Raw genomic sequence first — 24,615 nt, 5'->3', positions numbered from 1 at the left:
TTGATATTTAATAATGAAGGTGGAACACTTTACTTATCAACTGTATTTTTTATAACAAATTAGATGCACTTTTAATAAGGCATTGGTTCTTGTGGACTGGATAACAAGTGATAAATTTTCTATGTAATGATAACTTTAATACAATAGTATCTTTCCACATTTTGTTTGCATGTGCCTCTTTTCCTTTTTATTTATTTTTCATCTTAAATGTTTTGCTCTAGTGACGTTTCAGTATTATGTAAATTTATATATCATCCATAAACAGGTTAACTACCTGAAGTTTCAATTTTATTTTGTCAAGTTTTCAAGTTTCTGTATCACAGTAGAAACTCTGTGCTTAACAATTTTCAGAACTAAAGTAATATATACATTAAAATAAAAATTAAATATTTTTGCTTTAATGCACATATTACTTTAGTTTTAAATGGGTTTAATTTAGAATGTCAAAGTGGAAGGATTTCCTTTTTTCCTGTGGTTACTATAAAGTTATTTTTGATCATTTTGGATATCGATCCTTTTTCAAACAAGTATAGAAATTATATCCTGAAAAAAAATTTTGGCAAACTGCTGTCATGTGGTAAATTTGATAAATTGTTGAACTTTGATTTCTACAATTTATTTTTCCCATTGGTAATTTTAATTTTCATTATTTATGTAATGTTTTCCCATAATACACTATCCATGTTTCAAAATCCTTTGTAAAAGTAGCCTTCTCTTATATATAAATAATATATATGTAAGAATATAAAATGTTACTCAAAATTATTAACTTGGTAATAGTCCATTTTATTTCCCATTTGAATTTGGCTGTTTCATCTTTGTTTTAAATTGTTTATAATAATTTTTCTGGACTGCATCTTTTCATTTCATGCTTGTTTATGTAATCCTCCTGCATTGTGACTGTTTGTACCCAGTCACAGATCTAGAATTAAAACCAGTAACCGCTGAAGTAGCTTGCAGGGACATTTTCATTTAAGGTCTGGTTGGCTAATCTTGATTTCTCCACTGAGCTGACACTAACTGCTGGTCATTTCCGCACAACTGCCATTGCGAGCCTCATCTTGTAGTTTATGGTATATGCGTGAAGTTGTGCACATTGTTTTTCATCTGTATATTGGACATTTGCTAACTTGGGTAGTTTGATTTACACATTTGTACCAAGCTAGGTCTGTAATAACAATGGTGTGTTTAAGAAAAAAAATTCACTTTCATTCTGAATGGGGAAACAAATACTTCTTTACCAAGGTAAAGGACAAATATGTCTGTTTATCGTGCTATGCAAGTGTATTCACGCAGAAAGTAATGAATTCAACAAACGCTTCCAAGATTTCAAAAGGATTTCAGTTGTTTCTCAAATCACCTTGTATAAAGATTAATGTTGAAGAGTTCTCTATTTGTGTTATGGAACATTTTGATTTTTAAGAAGACCGTGAGGCAGTAGACTTGGAACTGATTGATTTTTAAGATGATTTATCTGCAAAATCGCTTTCTTTAAGCTCTGAAAATATTTGACCTCTTGTTCCTGAAGGAAAATATCTAGTTTTTCTCCATGTTGTTCTCAAAGTGATGGCAATATTCAGCTCTATATATCTGTGTTAGATTTCTTTTTCCAGTGTGAAATTTATTAAAAATAAGTACAGAAACAGACTCGCTGATGAACACTTGGACAACTGTATTCGAATAGCAGCCACTACCTACTCTCCTGTCACTTAAAAACTTAAAAAAACTTGTTGATGACAAAAACATTCTGTCCTTCTCAGTAAAGTTAATAAGTCTGATAAAACACACAAGTTGAAGTACACACATGTAACACATAAGGTGAAGACAATGATAAATAATTTAAATGTGAATTTGCAACATAATATCATATCATTACTTAATCTTCCAATTTTGCATGACAGTTTGATTTAGTAACAGGGAGACATGCAAATGAAAATAGCTTCCTTGGAGTGTCATTTTCAAAAGAAATGGAAGCAACTCTTAAGAGTTTCAAAATCATTAATACAACTTGACTGTTTGATCGCCATGCGTCTTTGCTGTTTTCCCATCCAAAAGTGCCAAAGAGTGCTTTTTCGCTTGTCTTATCCCCGCTTCAAAAGTGCCTAGGAGTGCTTTTTTGCTTGTCTTATTTACTCTCCAGAAGTGCCAAGAAGAGCTTTTTCGCTTGTCTTATTCCCTCTCCAGAAATGGTAAGCGACGCGAAAGCACTTGTCTAATTCTCTTCGATTAAAAAATGACAAGGAGCGCTATTGTGCTGTTTTCTGCTCTTATATGGCAAGTCGTAATTCTTTCAATTCAGTTTTGTTCTGCCATCTTTCTGAGCATAAGTACAGATATCAGTGTCTTTAAATAATATAAAAATATAATATAAAAATTTAAAAATATAATATAAAAATTTAAAATATAATATAAAAATTTAAATAATATAAAAATATTATTTAAATATTTTATTGCATATAAAAAAGGTATGTACAGTAAAACTTTCACTAATTTTTAATGTAGTCTACAGTATAATTTTATTTTTATTTTTATTTGGTGCCTTTCACTAATTCACTGGCTTGTAAAAATGCAATGAGTAGTACAACAGAGGATTCGAATTAACAGCAGCGGTGCTAGTGATGTTATTTTTAAAAGGATTAATGTCATCGATGATTCTGATATTAATATTCATAATACTGGTGACATTTTGAAATATGTTATGATTATGGAAAATGAATATATTGACCAAGACAATTCATTCAAATTTATTGAAAACTCGGGACCACAATACAGTTTAGAGCCAAATTGAGTAATATTTTAATCTTTTCTCTAATTCTCTTAGGGCAGTGATGGTTGAGGAAACAAACAGATATATAGAAGAATTATCAAAATCTGCAAAAACTGATAAGTCTAGAATGGTAAATAGGTGTCCAGTCACTATCCTGGATTTGAAGGCATTTGTAGGCGTATTATTGGAAATGGGGATAATAAATAAGGCAACAATATATTCTTATTGGACTGAAAGTTCTAGAGTTGTACCTTGGTTTAAAAAGGTCTTCCCAAGGAACAGATTTCAAAATATTTTAAGATGTTTTCATATAGTTGATAATAAAAAGTGTTTTCCACCGGGACCTGAAAAATATGCTGCATGTGCTAAATTCAATCCGATTGACGAGCATTGTTGGCAACTACCGTTGATTTCCCTAGCACATGCGAATGATAAGCAAGTTCTCTGCTGCGCAGTACTTTTCTTTGTAGTTAGCCAACGTCAATTATGAGTATCGAATGTAAGTGAGAAGTGCTAACTGCTGTATAATAATGTATCTTACTATGTTTCTACTGTGTCATTCATGTTTCTACTCTGTTGTTCAATGTCTTCATAGCAGAAGTGAATATTTGCCATGTATATGGAAGATGTCATTTTATTCTTCATTGGTTATGGGACCAGACAGTGCATAACTATGCAGCCCAACCACCTGTGTTAAATTTTTTCAGCAAGCCAAGCTGCATCGACTGAAATGAAAATGACGATGACAAATACAGTTTCAATTGAAAAGCTAAACAAGGACAACTTTGACATGTGGAAGTTGCGAGTGGAAGCAATACTGATTAAAAATGATCATTGGGACTATGTAACTGGAAAAATTCCAAAACTAGAACCTGGTGATGAAGGATTTGCTAAATGGGAAAACTATGGACCAAAAAAGTACGAGCAGATATAATCCTATCCATCTCACCCAGTGAACTTCCACAAGTAAAACATCTCGTGAACTATGGAGTAATTTGCATTCTGTTTATGAATCAAAAATATCAGCTAGAAATGTCACAATTCTAAAAAAAAAAAAAAAAAATTTAATACAAAAATGAGTGATTTTAAACAAATGACTGATCATCTAAATGATTTTTTCATTCTTGTAGACAAACTGAAAGAAATGAAAATAAACATTGTGGATGATTTGCTTACAATATATAGCATACCGGACTCTTATGAAAGCTTTCGAATCGCTATTGAATCTCGTGATAAAATGCTGTCTCCAGAAATGCTGAAAATTAAACTGTTGGAAGAAGCTAATGCATGTAAAAATAAAAATTCATATGTTCTGGAACCACAAGATGTGTTCTATTTTCTACTCAAAAGATCGGAAGTATAATCAACTACCGGTTCCTAAACCGAAACCAGATTTGTCTGCAAACCGAAGACAGTATCCAGTTAACTACAGATGCAACTTCTGCAATATCTATGGGCACAGAGCATCGGAATGTAGGAAGAAAAGTGAAGAAAATAAAAGCAAACGCTTTAGTGGGTATTCTGAATTTGGATATTTCAACACAGGTGGCTGAACATTTCTCCAGAACTTATTTTGAGGCACACAATATTTAAGTTAGGAAGCTCTTGAATATCTTAGATAATTAAAATTTGGATGAGGATTCTGCCTAGGAACAGTAAATCTGCCTACATTACTGGTGCTTTCTTTATCTTGAGATGAAGTTGAAAACTGATTTTTTTGCTAGGGAAATCTAATTCTGGGGCGAGTTTATACTTGAACAGATGGTAACATGTGATGCTGCTCTGGCAAACTTTGTGGTAGTCTATAAAAATGTTTTCTCTTAAGTGTAGTGCAGAACAGAACTTTAATTTTTGATGGAACTACTTATGAATGAATATCTTTAGATATGTTATTCATAACAAAGAATGATCAAAGGTTGAACATGTTTTGAATTAGAAAAGTTAAAAAATTTTCTTCTGATAATTCTAATCATCGGTTTCAACAGATTCAGAGATATAAAATGACAAGGCCTCACCCTTTAAGATCTGGAAATAAAACTAAATTGTTTTCTCAGAAATAGCTTTTGTACAATATAGTTTTTCAAAAAATGTAAAATACTTATGAACGGGAAGATCCTGTGTCGGATCAAGTACTAGACAAGTAAATTTATCTAGAGAAACAATTTCAAATTTTTACTGGAACATCAAGGTCTTTGATCTGCATTTAGTTTTATCAATAATCAACAAATTTTTTAACTCGAGCATAAAAAAAATAAAAAATCATTACAAATAAATCAAAACTAAAGAAAACTGAAAGCTTTCAGATTTTATTATGCCCAAGATAGTTTCCCCCCCCCCCATACAGTGTTGGCAGTGAAATCTTTGAGTTTGTTAACCAAAAATTCCTTAACACGTTCCCGCCGGCGCGGGCCACTGGTGGCCCGCACTTGTGTGTCTCGTCGGGTGGCACGCACCACCGGTGTGCCTGCACTAGTCTGTCTTATCGGGCGACGCGTACCACAGGTGGTACGCGTTCGCTTGTGTTATAAGATTGCTTCTATTGATAGATTCATCAGACGAATCACTTATTTCCATATCCCTGTTATCTATTATTTATAGGCAAAAATTAAAACATTCTGCCTTTCTAGTTATACTTATTGGCAGAAATCTGATGTTAAGATGAAAAAAAAACCCACGAGTTACACAACTTGCAAAATAAGTACTCCCTATACTATTAGCAAACGCACAACTCGTATACAGGTCTGAACAGGTAATAATCGCGCACCGCCAGATGAAGCATGGCAAAAATTCGAGTGCCGCCTCACAGCGAAGAACATAAAAATTGGCCTCGGCGTGAACGTGTTAAACATTTACAAAATTTGAAATGGGTCATAAAACAAATTCTAAATTCGGTCTTCCAAGTGCCCATTTCAGTAAGTTATTCAAACTTTGATGGCTCTAGGTACTGTTTTTTCACAATGCGAGAAACATTCATCCAGCTTCTTCATTATTTTTTTAAATATAATACATTGTGATAATTATTTGGTGGCAACAGTTTGAAAAGCGAATCGACGCAAAATGCCGTTTTAAAATTAATAGCCCTTTTGGGCTAATGAAACATTAAAATTAGTTGTTTATAAATTCAAAATTATCTGAAAGAAATACTGAATTATTATGTTTTCACTTTTTCCTATGGATAGTTAGTTATCTTTGTTAATTGCATTAAATTTAGGATGTGCGAGAGAAGAATTATTCTGTTTTCACTTTTCCTATGGATAATTATCTTTATTAATTGTATTAAATTTAGGATGTGTGAGAGAACTCGAATTATTTTTAATCATGGTTGAGATGGTTATTGGTGTGGCTGGCATACAGGTGGAATGTGTTGGCGAAGGAACCTGCAGATGTTGTAGATATAAGACAAATATTTTTATTTTCATAATAGAGCAAGTCATTTATGATCGTGTATATAGCTCACATCTTAGACAATGAATGAAGCAGAGCTGAAAGGCGGTACATCGTAGTACCAGTGAAGATGAAAATGTCCTCTGCAAAAATAGCAGTGGTATTTATAAACAAGATTTCTATCTTTAAATTCTAAATCTGAGTCTGGATATGAGCTGTTGCAATGCAGGAGGATTATGTAAGAAAGCATGAATTGGAATAATACAGTGTAGAAAACTTATTTCCTCTTTCTGTTCTAAATTGTTTATAATAAAATTAAAATGTAGAATAAAAAAGAACTATTGCCAAATTAAAATTAATAATTTTGAGTTGCATATTTTATCTTAATGTGTGTATATAGTTTTAAACTGGATATGTAAATTTGATGCTAAATATTATGAATTATTTTGAACATTTTGTAGAGACTTCAAAATTTGTCCATATTTAAAATTGATATTTAATATATATTGAAAATATTCTGTGTTTTTTATTCATTTTTGGCAGAAAATGTAATTGTTTCTCATTATTAGATATTAAGAAGTCTTAATACTATGGGCATTTTAATATATGATGCACACATTTGGCTGAAGACATAAGGCTTAATTTTGCAAATTGATTTTTACATTTCTTTTTCACTTACTGATTCAATGTTAAATATCACTCTTTATCTGCTTTTAAATTTTCTATGCATTTTCACTTTACTCTTGACTGTTTTCTTAGCTTCTCCCTTTGAGTTTCTCCTGTGCATCTGTAGTTTAAGGTCTTAAGCTAAGGATTTATGTGGTAGGTACAGAAAGTATTAAATTTGCATGTATAAACAGATTGCTTTTTAAGCATGAATTATATTGTAAGTATGTATAATCAATCTGCATGTATAAGTTGCAATATTTAATCTATTTTTGAAGTTCTTTAATCTGTTTTGAACATGCCCTGCAAATTTAATAAAGTTAAAAACATGGTTTTTATTAAATTCCATAATTGAAACTTTTTATAAATATCTGTATACTATTTAATAGTTAAGTAATTTAAAATATCGATTCTAATATGATTTTGTATGTTTTTGTTGCATTTGAAATGGATTTTTCAATAATTCATTAAATATAAATCTAAAATCAGTGTTTTTATTTCTTTCAGCCCCCCGAAAGAAACCTCAGCTGAGGTGGAGTCTGCTGCGTCACCTATCTTAGAAACAAAACCAGTAGAGAGACAAGTAGAAGCTCGTTCGGCAGAGGATAGCATGGGCTCCATGGTTCGCTGCCTATACCTAGCACAAACCTTTATAATAAATAGTAAGTTTATTATGCATGTTTGAATATTAATCATAATTACTCCAAAAGTGGCTAATTGGCTTCGTGTATCCCGTGAAGTTTGTTTTGCAGTCTATGGAAAGATTAGCAGAATATATTTTTGCTGTTATTGTTAATGTAGTTTTTTGACATTATACAGTATTGGCCTTCCGATATGTAACAGCTTGAAGGAAAAAAAAAAAAAAAAACTTTGTATTATCTGTAAACCTCGATTCAGCATGCAAATGATTAACATTGCAGTGCATTTGCAAATTATGTACATCAGTTAGCACTATAAAGAGAGCAGTAGGTTATTTGCGCTGCTGGAATTATGCATTTTTCCATTGCTCTTTTACATAGGAAGCTTTGTATGCCATGCTGCTTCATCAAAGTTTGTAGGTTATCTTTCTGAGGAATTATCATTCATATTAAATGAAGTCAAGACTTAATAATGCAAAGGTGAAATCGATAGTTGTGGGGAGACTGATGATAGGAATGATTGCTGCAGCTTTATTACACCTCTAAACAACAGCACAGGAATCTCGCATGCATGGCATTGATTCATGTCACAGTGACAGACCTTGGTATAATAAGGTTTGTCATGTAACAAACAACATCAGCATATTCTGTTTGACATTTGCGGATAGGATGATAACCTGAAGGCTGTGTGATCATGTCAGCTTGCTTATAGTAGTTCATCGACGACCATAAAACATGTTTTGGAGCTGTCCTGACAATACTGGCCAATAAAGTGTGTTTTGATACTTCATCAAGTGTCGTCATTATTCACTCCAAATCCACACGAACCCCGTACGAACTGGTGTCGGAAGAAAAAAAAGTAACAACTAGTGTCAGAAGAAAAGAAAAATGAAACAATATGTTTATCACCAAATGAAACAGGATGTTTAAGATCACTGTTCCCTTTGACAGCTGATTGCAGCATTAGGAAAAATAGAATTGGGTTAATTTATTCCCTCTCTATAGTAATTCTGTTAATTTATTCCTTCTCCCCTCTATGTATATCACTCTCGGTACGCTCAAAGTCGCCTTTGGCAAAGTATTGATGAAAGATTGACATCTGTTGCAAACCTGTTAGAGATAAAGCATCTGCCCTTTTTATAGAATCAAGATTTTATGTGTAGTCAAATTTTTTATTTTTAAAATTACGTAAGATAAAGTGAAATTTTTGAAAAATTCATCATTTTCAGAAAATCTTATCTCGAATAATATCAGACATGTCAATAAAATGTTTTAAATATCAAGAATAAGAGGGAAAAAATTTTTTTACGACAAAAAGCTGACAAAGAAATTTTTCTTGAAATCAGAATTTCTTTAAAATCTTCAATTTTTCTTCATATTCAAATGTGGGACAACTTGTGGTCCACGGGCCTCGGGTTGAAGACCCCTAATCTAGACAATGTATGTCCGCACATAGCATTCAACAATTTCTTAGTGCCAGCTGGGTTGCACTTCTGATTTGGCTTGCCAGTCCCTTGATATGCCATTCATTGAACACATCCTGGTTAATAATTGATAAATAAATGGGATTAGAGACAGCATCCATGGGCATGCCAGATGGAGTTTAGCAACGTCTGGAAGCAGCATAAACTGGCAAATTCTAACTACATTGTCTCCTTAATTGTCGACAAATGTTGCTGTAGTAATTGCAAGTTGTACTAATTTCTTTATGCACTGGAAGTGGAATAAAAGTATAATTTTAATAATTTCACCATTGCATTTTATATTATTTTCCAGTAAATAGGACTTCAATATCTCTTCTTCATGGTGTTAACTTTATAAATTAGATTGACTAGTAGCATCGTAATCAGTCTTATAAGACTATCTGCCCCCCCCAAAGTCTATTTTCCACATCTTGATTATTTATTTATTAAAGAGGTTGGAAAAAAGTATGGAAAATATGCAGAGGAATAGTAATTTTGACCAAAAATTTTCTGATATTTCTTTAGACTATTTGAAGGTATGTGCAAATCACACTGAAAATGTTAAATATTAAAAAAATAAAAATTGAATTTAAATTCATTGCTTTCTTGAACGTTTACAATAGTAACAAGTTTATAATTTATTCTTTATTTCTAGGGTGTATATATTTTGTTCAAAATGCGTTATATATTCTGAAAGATATTCTAGAATTTTCTTGTTAGATATGGAATTTAATTTTCATTTCAGATGCTACAACGTCATCAACTTTATGGGCTGGAACAAATGCTGGTGCAATTTTTGTTTTCACAATATCTCTACCAAAGGAAAACAGAGAAACAGAGCCTGTGACTTGTCAGCTAGGTATAATTCATAAAGTTGCTTATAATCAATCTAGCTATAAGTTTTAACTACAGATACTTAAGTAAATGTTAATAGAAAATTAACTCTTTGCCTAGCATTAAACTTATTTTCTGATAATCTGTAAACAAATGTGAAATACCTCATTTATATTTTGCAAATTTGTAGAAGGTTTTCATTATTTAAGAAAGAATGATTATAATCGCTAAAGGCTTCCAGGGTAAGCAAATATTTTATAAAGTCTGAAGAGAGATAAATTAGATTTATGGGGCATTTTTGCTGATTAAGATTTTAAAAGCGCGTTGCGGCATGCGATGAACTGGAAGTTGATGTGTCAGCACTATCCTTATCTTCAGGGCAGATGTTTTTATTTTATTTGGCTTATAATTCCTTACTAAATTTAGTATTTCATCTCAATGTACTCCATCTTTGATATGATTTAAATCAAACTCCTCGTCATTGTAATTCGCTTCCGATAGTGAAGAAAATGACACAGAGGTTATTGAAAACGAAAAAATTTCGATTGACAAATTAGTCGGTATTCTCAACACAGCAATTATAGTATTTGAACAGCGGAACTTTGTAACTGAACAAGAAATTATGTCTGTTTATAGAATTAAAGAGAAAGTATTATCACATAAAACGAAGGAACGTAAACAACTTACATTGAAAGAAATGTTTAATAAAGTAAGCAAGTAAATATTAAGCTTTTTTGTAAATTTTGATACCCTTTAGATCATAATTGTTCTTTATTTCATAAATTACGGTTTCATAATTTTAGCATGCCATCCTACCAGATTTAAGCTGATGATCTATAATCCGGAATCGTCGAAGTCCTGATGAGTCCAGATTAAAGAATTTTGACTGTATATGTGATAGAATTTTTTACCAGCTGGCAATTTATTATTCATGTGACCTAGTTAGACAGCTATGTTCCAGAATGTTGGCATTTGACATGTTATATGATTAAGAAATTGAGTAATTTAAGAGCTGTAAAAACTTCAGATATTCACTACCTGCGAATTTTTTTTTTTTTTTTTGGGGTAAAATTTAAATATCCAAAATTATGTTTCCAGTTCTTAACATTTAAAAATGTACAACCTTAAAAAGAAATTTTGAAGCTTGTAGGTTTTTAAATGTTCAAATTTTTTTGAACAAATTACAAATTTGTAATATATTGTTATCATAATAAAATTTGTAATATCAAAGCATGTCATCTCGTGCCTAATAACAGCTTTACTGTCTGACATGGACCTTTTGGATCGTGGCTTGTGAGAGACCAGTACATATTATTGTTTTCACTATATTAAATCGACTATGATTAATTTTAAAGGATTGATTTTTTTTTTTGTAAATTTTGATACCCTTTAGATCATAATTAGATCATTTTGCTCAAGAAGTTAATAAATTGAATTTTTAATGCTGTATACAATGTACAATTTCAAATTTTTGTAGCGTTATTGTAATTAACATAATAGTATTAGAAGCATCTGTATGTGCCATACAATAGTTTGTTTTATCAAAAATGAATTTTTGCCTGAATCCAATTTTGCTTTTGCTTTTTAAATCAAATTTTTTCATGTTTTTATGAAGGTTGATATTAATGTAGTTTATCAACATAGATAAGTCAGTATTAACATAAATTATAATTAACATTAGTCTGTTATTAAAACTTTGTTATGACATAAGCTGAATTTAATATCATGCTTGATAACTGGCCAGTTTTGATTATTAGAAAAAGGTCTAAGGAAATAAACTTGCTGCGGATTTATAGCCTATGTTACGTATTCATTACATTCCATTCTAGTTCACTTGCTAGTTCTTAATTTATATATATCTTTGGGGGATCTGAATAAGTATGGAAGCTTACTTTGTCCAGATCTTAAATTTTTCAGTTTACTCTGCATCATTTGAAATTTTGAAAACTTCCTTTCAGTGAAGCAGATTTTAAGCTTAGAAACCATTTATACGAATTATAAAGTATCCATAGAAGTTTAATTTTAAGAAAATGATATATATAAATTGCTGTTCTTGTGGTATGTAAAATCATTCGATATGCTAGAAAATACAGGAATGGTGTTCTAAGTTTTGTATATGATTTATTGGTGAAAAAAAACTAATAAAATAGTGGAATTTTACGAAATATAGCTCTTTCTACATAAGCACCTTGTAAGTAGAAGTGGTTGACCATGTAAAAAATTTAAAATGGTTTGTAAATAAGATTCTTTTACATATTTAATGTATTTTTGTTAGGCATGCTTTTATAATGAAAATGGTGTTTTACAAATTATTTTTGAGCTGAATACTTACCGGCTCCATACTTATCGGTATTCTATGCTTGTTTTTTCTTTTTGGAACTGCATATTTGTAGTTGCTGCCTTTGGGTATTGAGCTAGACATATTAATAAAGTTCATATCTGTTTTCCCCCCCCCCTATTTATAAACTAGTAAGTTAGACCAAAGGCTATATCTATTCTCTTTAAAAAAAGTTTGAAAAAAATCTGGTTTGTTTAAACACGCCAGAATCTTTTAAGGAATTTTTTCATTCAGCTATATAGTATTAAAATCAGATGTTAAAAATATTTCTTAATTTTTAGGGCTTATATCTGTCTTCAAAAAATAAGTTCATTTTTGCTCTGTTTTAAAGAATAATTTTTTATTTTTCAAAGCAATAATTTTAACTTGTGCAATTCTCCATCTTCAAAAACAGGAAAGGAAATCCAGTTGAAGCATAGAGCCCCAGTAATAGCAATTCAAATCCTGGATGGCTTGGGCCATCCTTTGCCTGAGCCTTTTGAAGTTGAAAGTAATAGAGCAAAGGCTCCAGATCTGACTGGAAATCATCGGGTTATTATCTGCTCTGAAGAACAGTTTAAGGTTTGTTTTGATCTCATTGATGAAAGAATAGTGATATAATATCAAATTTTAAGTAGTTTTACTGTAATTTGTGAATTAATAATAGATGTAGTATATATTTAAATCTTGGCCAGCCGTAAGTGATATTAAATTTTTACTTTCTTGTAGAAAGTAAAGGAAATGTTGTAATCTTAAAAAATTTTGGTTTATTATATTTCAATGAAGATATCCATTTTGATTACTTTTGAATCTATTTTAAATTACTTTTTTCCCCAAAAACAGATTCAAATTTTTTTAAATAGATTTCTTCGTAACATCTATATCACATAAATCAAAAACGAGTAGTCAGCTACAAGCTGACCACTTGCCCAGGGCATATGCTGATGCATCCTGGGCCCCAAGGTCAAGAAAGCAGATTTGGGGGCACTTGCAGGCCTTGGCCCACTAGTGTTATCACAGAATTAGGTGTACAGAAAGCTCTTACCAGATCAGAATATTAATGTGTAACTAATTGCTGACCTTTATATATATTTTATGAGCTGTATGTTTATATTTTAGATAAATTCCTTTAAGTAATAGGTAAGACTGTATGTAAACTTAGGACACTTTTTAATTTAGCTTGTCAAACTAAACTAACTTGTTATTTTCATATATGCTTTTAAAATATAAAAATTTTAATTTTATGTTAACGAAATAGAATAGCCAATTTGTAAAAACATTGGTATATTGTGTATAATTTTAATGTAAATGTGTCTTTTATGTGACGTTTTATTTTTGAATGTAATTAAAAATTTGCAATATATATCGGCACTAAATGAACAAGTGTAAATTTTTATGTATTGCGTTATATGCAGTTTTCACATGTAAGTTATTCATTTCAAAAATAGCAAGTACAATATTAGTATAGAAATGAGTTTTGTTTGGTAAATTATGCTTGCAAGATTAACTTGAAAATATCTGTAAACAGTAAATGGAATGAAATGTCAGATGTGCAGTTAAAAACGTTGCATTTAATTACTTATAACTTCAAATGAAAATTAATAAACAAAATTGTATAACTTAATTATTGATGGTATTTTCGTAGTAAATTACAAGCTGAACTTTAAATATTAGCTTTTAAACATTTTATCTAATATACATCATTTTTATGAAAACAAAGGTTTCCCAAATATTTTATGTAACTGAACAGTTTGTTTTAGATATCTTTTCAATGCCATAGTGCAAATATGCAAGGTAAATTAGTTGCCATAACTTTTTTAGGCTTGATCTTTACCTGCTTTAATGCAAAATTTTATTTAACAGTTTTTTAATAAATATATATCTTACCATCTTCTAGGTATTTACCTTACCAAGTTTGAAACCCTATTGTAAATTTAAGTTGACTGCAAATGAAGGATCTAGAGTAAGAAAAGTGGCTATGATAAAGTTTACAAGCAAAAGTGGTAAGCTAAAATGTAGTATGATTAACACAATATATTTTGTACTTGTCAAACAGCATTTTTCTGGTTAGTATTTTGGGGTTATATTAAGAAATCTGTCTTTAACATTTAAAGATATTTTTTAAAATATAAAAGAATTTTTATTCAGTTTACAAGCAAACATTGAATCAGGCTAGTAATCTATCCATATTTGTATCAGGTCTGATCTTTTGCTTGAGAAGAATGTGTACTCTTCTGATGATGGTCTGTAGTTGATAATACAGATACAAAGCCCGAGATCCACATGTCCAATATCTGGAATGATTTAAAATCCGGACATCAAAGCCACCAACAACTTTTTTTTAAGAAACTTTTTTTGGTATGCTTTACATGTATGCATTTGGTCCCCCCTCCCATATTAAAGCATGTGGAAAGTCCCAATTCTTAATTTCACTTCAGCACTAAATATGATACCTCATTATTGAAGGAACAATCATTTTAACTTTCAACAGCCATCTTCAATGCATTTTCAATGTGTGTCTCATGTAGTTTTCATTTTGTTCTTTACAAAATAACTTGAAGAGACATTTACATTTGACAGTGGCTTTAATAGCATCGATACACTTCATAACTGAATTTAATACTTCATTTAGATCAGATGAACTGTTTTTAGCTACCACGTTTTTCCTATGAATAACATTGTGTAAAAGAAGCATTTTTTGGAATCATCTTTCATCAATTGTAAGCAACTCCTTTTCTTCCCCATCATATGAGTATTTGCAGCACAAGATGTTATATTTTTCATTGGTATATTTTTGATATCTAAGTAAATTTTTTGCTTATTATAAATATCTTTGGAAGTAGTAGTGCTTTCTGATGATTTATAGAACAACATTTCTGCGGTAAAATCACCTTTATTAATATATCATACGCAAGTATTAGTATGTCCTCTCTGTCTCTCAAAGTTGATTCATCCATGTGTACTGAAAATGTTTTGGTTTTTTGGCAAGTTGTCTTTCAATATTATCAGTCATTTCATCTATTCTTCTGCTAACAGTATTGTTACTTATTGGCTTAGCTTTAACGTCTGTAATAAGTTTTCTAGAAACTTTTTAAGAAATGCTGATATCGATGCTTTGATGAAATTTTACCCTATAGTATGACTTTTCCCAGATTTAGCGATGAGTATTGAATTTTGATGACTAGCCTGCAATGAACAATTGTATTATGAGCAGTAAATAGACTTTAATGTTATTTGTTTTTCAAAACTTTTCTTTAAAGTTTGAAAATAATTCAAATCTGAATTAATATGAGCATTATCTTTTGCCTTCAATTGTGCCTCAAGATACCTCATTTCATTGATTCGTTGGTCAGGTATTGTTGGCATAAAAGACAAAAAGGTGATGTTCATCGTGTACCAAATTTTAAATATTCTTCCGAATACTGACAAATTTTTTTCTAGTTAGCACCACTCATTTCACTCAGAGCGGTAAATAAAAGATCAATTAAAAACTTTGTCCATCGCTAACTATAAACAAAGCTTGAAAGCAGCTGCTGTTGCCATTCATGGGAAGAATAATGTACCTGCTGTTGTTCCTATAGTAAAAAAATAAAACTAAATTGCTGGCAGACATGTGCGAAAAACATCTGGAAAGTGTAATGTGTCAGCTATTTAGCCCTCTAAAAGCATTTTAAATGTCCATGTATACAGCAAAAATTCTTTACAAACTATTAAAAATGCACTACAATTTAAAATCTTTTAAATGTATACATCACTTACATTATTCTTTATTTTTGGGAATAAAAATGAAGAAAATTTTATTGTCTCTTTTTGCCTTAAACTCTGGACAAGTCCATTTTTGTGAATTTTCTTCCTTAACAATCCATGTTGGGAAACATTGTTCTAGATCCAGAAAATACTGCTGCAGATAGTGAGGAAAATGATGGAGGTTACTGGAAACGAAGAAACTTCGATTGACAAGTTAGTCTGAATTCTCGACACAGCAATTACAGGAACAGTGAAACTTAGTAACGGAGCAAGAAATTATCTGTCTATAGAATTAGAGTTTAAGCACAAAAAATGAATCAACTTAAACAACTTTTTCAGTTTAGATTTTTGCATTTCTTACTGAAAAAATGTAGATTGTATGTATTTGAAAGCTGAGTAAATATTATTGGAATTTTAAATTTGTGTATTAGTCTCACTGTAGTGTATTATGTATGTCATATAATATATTAAAGCAGCATTATTCTGATTCTTGCATACTGAGCCTAAAAATAATTTCATTAGGTATTGGTTAATTTGGTTATAGGCATATTAATAAAATACTCATTTGGGGGAATTTTCCTTTGGTAATGTGAATTATGTTTAGCAAGTTGGTATGCTGTTCTTGTGTTGTTTCAAGAGTAAATGCCTAAAGGAATTGTATGTTTGTTAAAGCTTCATCTTAATTTTAACCCTTCGTAGTGGTATTAAGTTTGTACGTGAGTATCGTGTTGGCCGAATTTGATTTTTGTTGAAACGAACAGTAAAACAAAAATATGCAAAATTATGAAGCTTGTTGACTTAGATCAGTAAGGTTCTTTGCTGGTTGTGGCTATGATTAGACATACGACCACAAAAGGTTAATATTTTGTAATGTAAAAGTGTATCACTGCTCTTAAGGTTGTCTTAGTAGTCAATGTACCCTGCCGCCCCCAAAAGGACAGTTCTATGTCTCCTTTTCTAGGCCGGTTGACGAAATTCAAATTGCGTTTCTATGTCTGGAAAGCGCGACTTAGGATATGTATTAGACTTATATATAGCATTGTTCTAATATAGGTATTTTGACACAAAACTGGATTTTTTTCTGAAAAAACATGCCAATTTTTTGCATATTCCCATTCTATGACTAAAATTATGTAAAACTGCCAAGTTTTGTAAAAATTGCACGAGTAGTTTTTAAAAAAATTATATCCTATAAAATTTTTAACATCTTAAAGTAGATGTATTTCTAGGCACACCTTCAAAAAAATTGGTTTTTTATTCAAAATTTTCTAAGATAAACATGAATTTACATATTGGAGCACTTTGAAATTTGGCATCTTTTCTTTGAGCGATAATGATGCCAAAAGATAATATGCAGTTTGTTAAAATTATTTGAAAGTGTGAACGATAACTTTTTCCAAGTCTTCTACAATGAAAAAAAGAAAATAAGTTGCTATAAATTAAAAAGTTCGCGGAGTAAATTATTTTTGGCAAAAATTGAAAAATTACAGCAAGATAAATTTTTGAATTTCTCCGTTAGTTTTGCACCAAATTTAAGAAAATGTAATATAATATTTAGGCATAATTTGAGTCATAGAATCGAAATATGGAAAACAATTAGCATGACATTTCAGAGAGTACGTAGGTATCATGTTGGTCGAATTTGATTTTTGTTGAAACAAAGAGTAATACAAAAATATACAAAATTATGTAGCTTGTTGACTTAGATAAGTAAGGTTCTTTGCTGGTGGTGGCTATGATTAGACATACGACCACAAAAGGTTAATATTTTGTAATGTAAAAGTGTATCACTGCTCTTACAGGTTGTCATAGTAGTCAATGTACACTCCCCCCCCAAAGGACAGTTCTATGTCTTCTTTTCTAGGCCTGTTGACGAAATTCAAATTGTATTTCTATGTCTGGAAAGTGCGACTTAGGATATGTATTAGACTTATATATAGCATTGTTCTAATATAGGTATTTTGACACAAAATTGGATTTTTTTCTGAAAAAACATGTCGATTTTTTGCACATTCCCATTCTATGACTCAAATTATGCAAAACTGCCAAGTTTTGTAAAAATTGCAGGAGTAGTTTTTAAAAAATTAGATCTCCAAATTTTAGCTCCTCAATGTTAAATGATTTTGATATATTTTATTAAGCTTTTATTATTATTATTATTATTATTATTATTATTATTAAACTTCATTCCTTCTTCCAGAATTTGAAATTTAGGCTTAATCCAAATATAATTCGTACATTTTTCATAATTTATTTTTAAATATTTTTATAAATTTTCAAAAAAATTTATTATAACCTATAAAATTCTTAACATCTTAAAGTAGATGTATTCCTATGCACACCTGCAAAAAATTGGTTTTTTATTCAAAATTTTCTAAGATAAACATGAATTTACATATTGGAGCACTTTGAAATTTGGCATCTTTTCTTTGAGCGATAATGATGCCAAAAGATAATATGCAGTTTGTTAAAAGTATTTGAAAGTATGAACGATAACTTTTTCCAAGTCTTCTACAATGAAAAAAAGAAAATAAGTTGCTATAAATTAAAAAGTTCGCTGAGTAAATTATTTTTGGCGAAAATTGAAAAATTACAGCAAGATAAATTTTTGAATTTCTCCGTTAGCTTTGCACCACATTTAAGAAAATTTAATATTTAGGCATAATTTGAGTCATAGAATCGAAATATGGAAAACAATTGGCATGACATTTCAGAGAGTCTGATTTTGTGTCAAAATACCTATGTTAGAATGGTACTATATACAAGTCTGACATATATCCTAAGTCACGTTTCTAAGTAAGTTTCAAGACATGAAAAACACAATTTGAATTTTGTCAGTTGGCCTGATAGAACGGGAGATATAGAACTGTCTCCCTCCCTCCTCGTGGTGTACCTTTAAGTGAAATTGGTCTGAGCTGTAGGTAATTGGAGAAGACTAAACATATATGTGCCCAATTCTATGTGATTTTCTGGGAATTCTAGGTCTTGTGAAGGTCGGTTCTTGCTCAATTCTAAATTTGTTTTTCAATAAGCATTTGTAGTGAATTTTTACTATAGAAAATTATCATTTCCATATTTTTAACACATTTAACTTAAAACATTAAAAATCGGAACATTGCATATTGATTAGATTATTCAATTAATGATTTTGTTGGTCTTTCAGTATTTATAGAGTACATAAACTGAAAGTTTTTGTTTTTGTTTTAACAGATGAAAATTGTTTTTCAATAAGCATTTGTAGTGAATTTTTACTATAGAAAATTATCATTTCCATATTTTTAACACATTTAACTTAAAACATTAAAAATCGGAACATTGCATATTGATTAGATTATTCAATTAATGATTTTGTTGGTCTTTCAGTATTTATAGAGTACATAAACTGAAAGTTTTTGTTTTTGTTTTAACAGATGAAAATTACAGTGAAAACTGTATGACATGCCTATCTAATCAGGGTGAAGTCAGCATATTTACAGTCCCAGACCTAAGGAGACAACAAGCTTATAATTGTCTAAAGCGTGAGGACATTAAGTAAGAATAAGAAATTTCTAAATATATAAATTTTATGTTCCATGTAAATGTATTCAAAAGAAGTATAATGAAGTGTGTTCATAAATCATGAGATTAATCTCTACCTTTTCATGTTAAAGGACTGACGTTATGACAGCAATAACTGTAATTCTAAGTTAATCTGAAACTGGTAATTGTTAACTAAATGTATAAATTTTGTTTGTAGAGAAAATTGAAATATAATGTATAATTGCATTTTGATTCATTATTAATTTCTTTTTAAAAAATCAAAAAATTGTTATTCAATGTTAAATTTATATTTAATTTAGCTGAGTATGTCTGAATTGATAAGAATGAGAATATCATATGAACTAACAAAATTGTCAAAATAAAAAATATATTGGGATTTGTTTGAAATAAATTTATTTTCTACAGGCCATAGCATGAAGTTGTGCCTATTCTAAACATTTTCTTTTCTTGAATTAAGCATTTTAAAATAACTATATCCTTTTTAAAGTACTGTTTAAAAATCCTGTTTTTAGTAATGATTCGGAAGTTAAAATAATCATATTTTTTACATGAAAATGTTTTGAGTAATAGATTAGATTCGAAGTTATAAAAGATACATTTATATAGTATAAAAATAATAAATTTATAGAGAACTAATAGAATCATAAAGCATTATTCATTAGAAAATTACAATTAGTTTCTCAAAAATTGGACATGGATTGACCGAAGTCTAGTTAACTAATGCAGTAAATTAGTACTTGGAAATAATATACAGTACAAAGTCTTTAATCCGTACGTCCATAATCCGGAATGATCTATAATCCAGACCTCAAAGCTACAAACTTTCTGCGCATGCGTAAACACATAATGCTTTTCTGCATGCGCATAATACGTTAACGCCTGCGTGTTTAATGTATAACGGACAGTATAAGCTAGGCTAAAATTATCTAATTATCTATTTCAGTTAATGTTGCAGATTGCGTTGTTCCTTATTCTTCTGATTGGATCCGGCTTATTATTTTTGGCAGACTGTTAAAGCAATTTTATAAAACGTAAGCTTGAACTTTTGATTATGTCAAAAAGAGTTTCCGATTCTGGAGCTGCCAAACGATCTGATCTACAAAGCGAAAGCATGTTTCGATGTACCACATCCGATAGTGAAGAAAGTGACAGAGAAGTTATTGAAAAAGAAAAAATTTAGATTCATAAGTTAGTCGGTATTCTCGACACAGCAATTACAGGACTTGAACAGTGGAATTGAACAAGAAATTATTTCTGGTTATAGAATTCAAGAGAAAGTATTAGAACAAAAAACGAAGCAACATAAACAACTTACATCGAAAGAAATGTTTAATAAAGTGAACAAATAAATATTAAGCTTTTTTTTTTTGTACATTTTGATACCTTTTAGATCATAATTTCTCTTTATTTCATAAATTACTGTTTCATATTTTTAATTTTATAATTTCTTCATGCTTATTACCAGATTTAAATTGATGATCTATAATCCGGAAAAACCCCTAATCCAGAATCACCAAAGTCTGTATGAGTCCAGATGACTTTGTACTACGTTTAAATAAGCTCAAATATTTTACTGACTATGAACATTAAAAAATACCAACACTCTGTCATTGTGGTCTTCAGAATTAAACTGTCATTATCAATTTTAAAAAGACATTCTTTAAAAAAAATGTGCAGTATCACAATTTATTGCCAGATAACAAATGGTAGAACTAGAGAATAGTAAAACTTTGTGCAAATGTTTTACTATGCTTTCCAAAATAACTTATACTTTTTCTGCAAAAGGCAAAGTAGGGTTAATTTAAAGAGGATGTCTTTTTTTTTTTTTTTTTTTTTCATTAACATTTGTTCATGTTCAAGAAACACATTTCTTCAGGTTCAAGAAATTTATTCATATTCAAGAAACATTCAGAAATAAACAAAATAATACACCCTTGTCATCCTTTTTTGGAACATTGTCATAAAGCTTGGAATTGCAAATTCTGGCCTGAATTTTTTTGAGACTTCATTTTGTCTAAGACCATTGGCCTTACCCTCTCGTGTTAAGCAGTAAAGCTGTTCTAAATGAAGTCTTCTTTTCCACATAGTGTACTCATTGGCAACTCAGCTGTCTGTTATTTTATCCCATGCATTCTTTATCCAAGTATGATAGACTTCATGAAGTTTCCTTGTTGATTTCTCTCCATTCTATTCTAATGTAGTCATTGATTTCTGTGTGAAAATTATCTTTAAATGACTTATTTATTTGCCATAGCAAGAGTTTGCAGATATAGTCATTTTGTTATTTGATCAGTTCTTTCTGCAAGAAAGTTCTTTATGGTTTTAGCACGGTGAGTGCTAGCAGAATTCCACACTAGCATATCTCTTTGGCCACCTCGTGAAACAAGTAGTAGAAATAAATTGACCCACATTTTCTTATTGCTGCCTGTGTGTGCCAAGCTTTGCAGATCATGGAGATGATCAGTGTGGTAGGAGGGTTTTCTTCAAAACAAATTGTCAAAATACATGTAATGTGTGTGCTTTTGTAACCAGTGGAGGCAATTAATGTATGTCAGAATGATATTCCTGTGATCAATGGTAGTTTGAGACTGACCCATGAGTATTGCAGTTTCATCCATAACAATCATGTTAGTTAGTTGTATTAATAAAACACTTCTGTGTGCTCATTGAATCAATTCCTTATCTTCCAGTTTGAACAATATTGTTGCAATTCATATTGCTGAAGGAAGCCATCCATCGAGTATTGTTATGCTTTAAATTCACTTGGCAAGATATCTAGCGGTTATGCCATTGCATTACAAATGCTTGAATATCAGCCCTGCAAATAACCAAACACTTTGCTCTTGAGCCAGCAGTCAATTCACAGATGTTTTCCAATTCAGAAAATCATGGTTGCTAACCCGAACCACATTTATGCCTCTTGGCATTTTCCTTGTCAGTGAACAACACACTGACATGGAAAATGCCGAAGTGGTTATATTCTGATCTCCATTTTTGAACCATTCGTAGATTCATTTTCTCTCTGCAGATAGCTGCGAGATATTTATTCTGTCTTTCACAGTTCCTTTCTTGGTAGTCGAAAGACTAGTTTTTTTTTTATTTTTTATATACAGTACAAAGTCTTTAATCCGGATGTCCATAATGCAGAATAATCTATAATCCGGACCTCAAAGCTACAAAATTTCTGTGCATGCATAGCATTTACCCATGTGCATAATACCTTTACACGCGTGCGTATGCGTTTACACATGCACGTTTAATGTATAACGGATGGTATAAGCTAGGCTAAACGTATCTAATTATCTATTTTAGTTAATGTTGCAGGTTGCATTGTTCCTTAATCTTCTAATTGGATCCAGCTTATTATTTTTTGCAGACTGTTAGAGTAATTTTATAAAAAGTAAGCTTGAACTTTCGATTATGTCAAAAAGAGTTTCCGATTCTGGAGCTGCTAAAGGATCTACAAAGCAAAAGCATGTTTCAATGTCCATCAAACAAAATGTGGAATAGCTGCAAAAAATGGATAAAGGCATGAAGAAAGTAACAGAGAGGTTAGTGAAAACGAAAACAAGTTGATTGACAAGTTAGTCGGTATTCTATGCAAAGCAATTACAGGATTTGAACAGCGGAACTTTGTAACTGAACAAGAAATTATGTCTGTTATAGAATTAAAGAGAAAGTATTAGCACATAAAACGAAGCAACTTAAACGACTTGCATTGAAAGAAATGTTTAATAAAGTAAACAAATAAATGAAGTTTTTTAAAAAAATTTTTGATACCATTTAGATCATAATTGCTCTTTATTTCATAAGTTACGGTTTCATATTTTTAATTTTCTAATCTCTGCGAACCATCTTATCAGATTTAAATTGATCTATAATCCGGAAAAACCCCTAATCCGGAATCGCCGAAGTCCCGACGAGTCCGGATTAAAGACTTTGTACTGTAGTCATTTTAGCAAAGCATGAAAATTTATTATTAAATCGAGTGCTAAAGGTCTGCTGTTGATTGCTGAAGGTTCCGATTTGTCTTGTCGCAAACACATTCATTTGTTTAAAATGTATATGTGTGTTGTATCTACACTTGATCATTTCTCAATTAAATGACCATCTGACTGACAATTTTAACTAGCACTCTTATAATAGGAGTACCTTGAAAAATCACAGTCTTATTCTGGGGAAAACACAAGTGTTATGTTTTTAAGAGCTGTAGATCTTGCAGTTATTCAAAGTTATGAAGCTGTTCCGTAATCTGAGTATGATTCATAATATTAATGTGGCTAGTAAACTGTGAAGGAAGAGTTTTGTGCAGGTACTGGCAGGGTTTTAAGGTGCAATTTAAAATTGGTTCTTGGTATGATCTTTATATCATAGGTTTCTCATCAGAGGAAGTGTTTGAAATGAATGACAGTCTGGCACTAACTGTTTGGAATATTGTATTTATTCTCATATTTTCCCTCAGCATGTAATTTATAAACTTATTTATGGTAATATAGTTCCCAAAGAATTTTAAGACTGTAGGCCTTTGCTTAAGGTAGTGGCACACAGAATTTCTAATGGATGACAGCTCACTGTGGAATTATGGGAAATGAAGAAGCTGATTGAATTGGCTAAGAAAGTAACTTTGATAATGCTACGTGTTAATCGACTGCTTTCTTTTCATACAACTAAGTTGTTTAACCCAACTCTTAGGAAAATTTTTAAACAGGATGTGATTTAATGTGATATGGATAAGAGATGGAGGGTTCTGGGAAAAAAGACAAGTTTCATTCCCAGTTTTCCAAGAAAGACGGGAGTAGCTCTATTTAGGCATCTGACCGGACATGACTGTTTGTGAGACCACCTTTACAGAATAAGTGTTTAATTCCCCAAACTGTATTTTGTGAGACTCCAAATCAGCCTATAATTTTTTGACATTTAAATAATTCTATTGCACTTTCTCGGTAGGAGGACATTGTTAAAAAGTGCTGGAGAGCCTGTGAACTTATGGCTTAAGTGGCAAGTTTGGTATTTGTAAAATAAATTTTTAAGATATGGTAACAGTGGGAAATATATGCACAAATATGAAATTAAATTGTGTAAGTAAAATTAATATTATTGAAAGTGGTAAGTTCTTTCAAATATATATTATATTTTTATGTGTGCTTTTTGATATGTTATGATTATCATGTAAGTCATCTCTTCAGAAATAGTATGCTACATATATTTCTCCCCTTGCAGTTTCAAAATGGTATAATTAATAGGAAAAGAGGGGAAAAG

The 24,615-nt window shown here is 30.7% G+C and overlaps 1 protein-coding gene across 2 annotated transcripts in view; it reads left to right on the top strand.

The window, feature by feature from the left end:
• LOC118198911 (lethal(2) giant larvae protein homolog 1-like) overlaps positions 1-24,615 on the top strand; it is a 115,307-nt gene that overhangs the window by 69,116 nt on the left and 21,576 nt on the right. For both annotated transcript variants that reach the window (XM_085806566.1, XM_085806565.1), the window contains exons 17-21: positions 7,325-7,479; positions 9,664-9,777; positions 12,485-12,651; positions 13,967-14,072; positions 19,227-19,347. In XM_085806566.1, coding sequence (XP_085662692.1) covers positions 7,325-7,479; positions 9,664-9,777; positions 12,485-12,651; positions 13,967-14,072; positions 19,227-19,347 — 663 coding nt within the window. The remainder of the gene's footprint in view (positions 1-7,324; positions 7,480-9,663; positions 9,778-12,484; positions 12,652-13,966; positions 14,073-19,226; positions 19,348-24,615) is intronic.

Source organism: Stegodyphus dumicola, chromosome 12 (assembly GCF_044657685.1).
Source record: "Stegodyphus dumicola isolate Sdum_Otavi_A_Nest chromosome 12, ASM4465768v1".
NCBI lineage: Eukaryota > Metazoa > Arthropoda > Arachnida > Araneae > Eresidae > Stegodyphus > Stegodyphus dumicola.
Note: the sequence above shows the minus strand (reverse complement) of the source record. Positions and strands in the feature narration are given on the sequence as shown.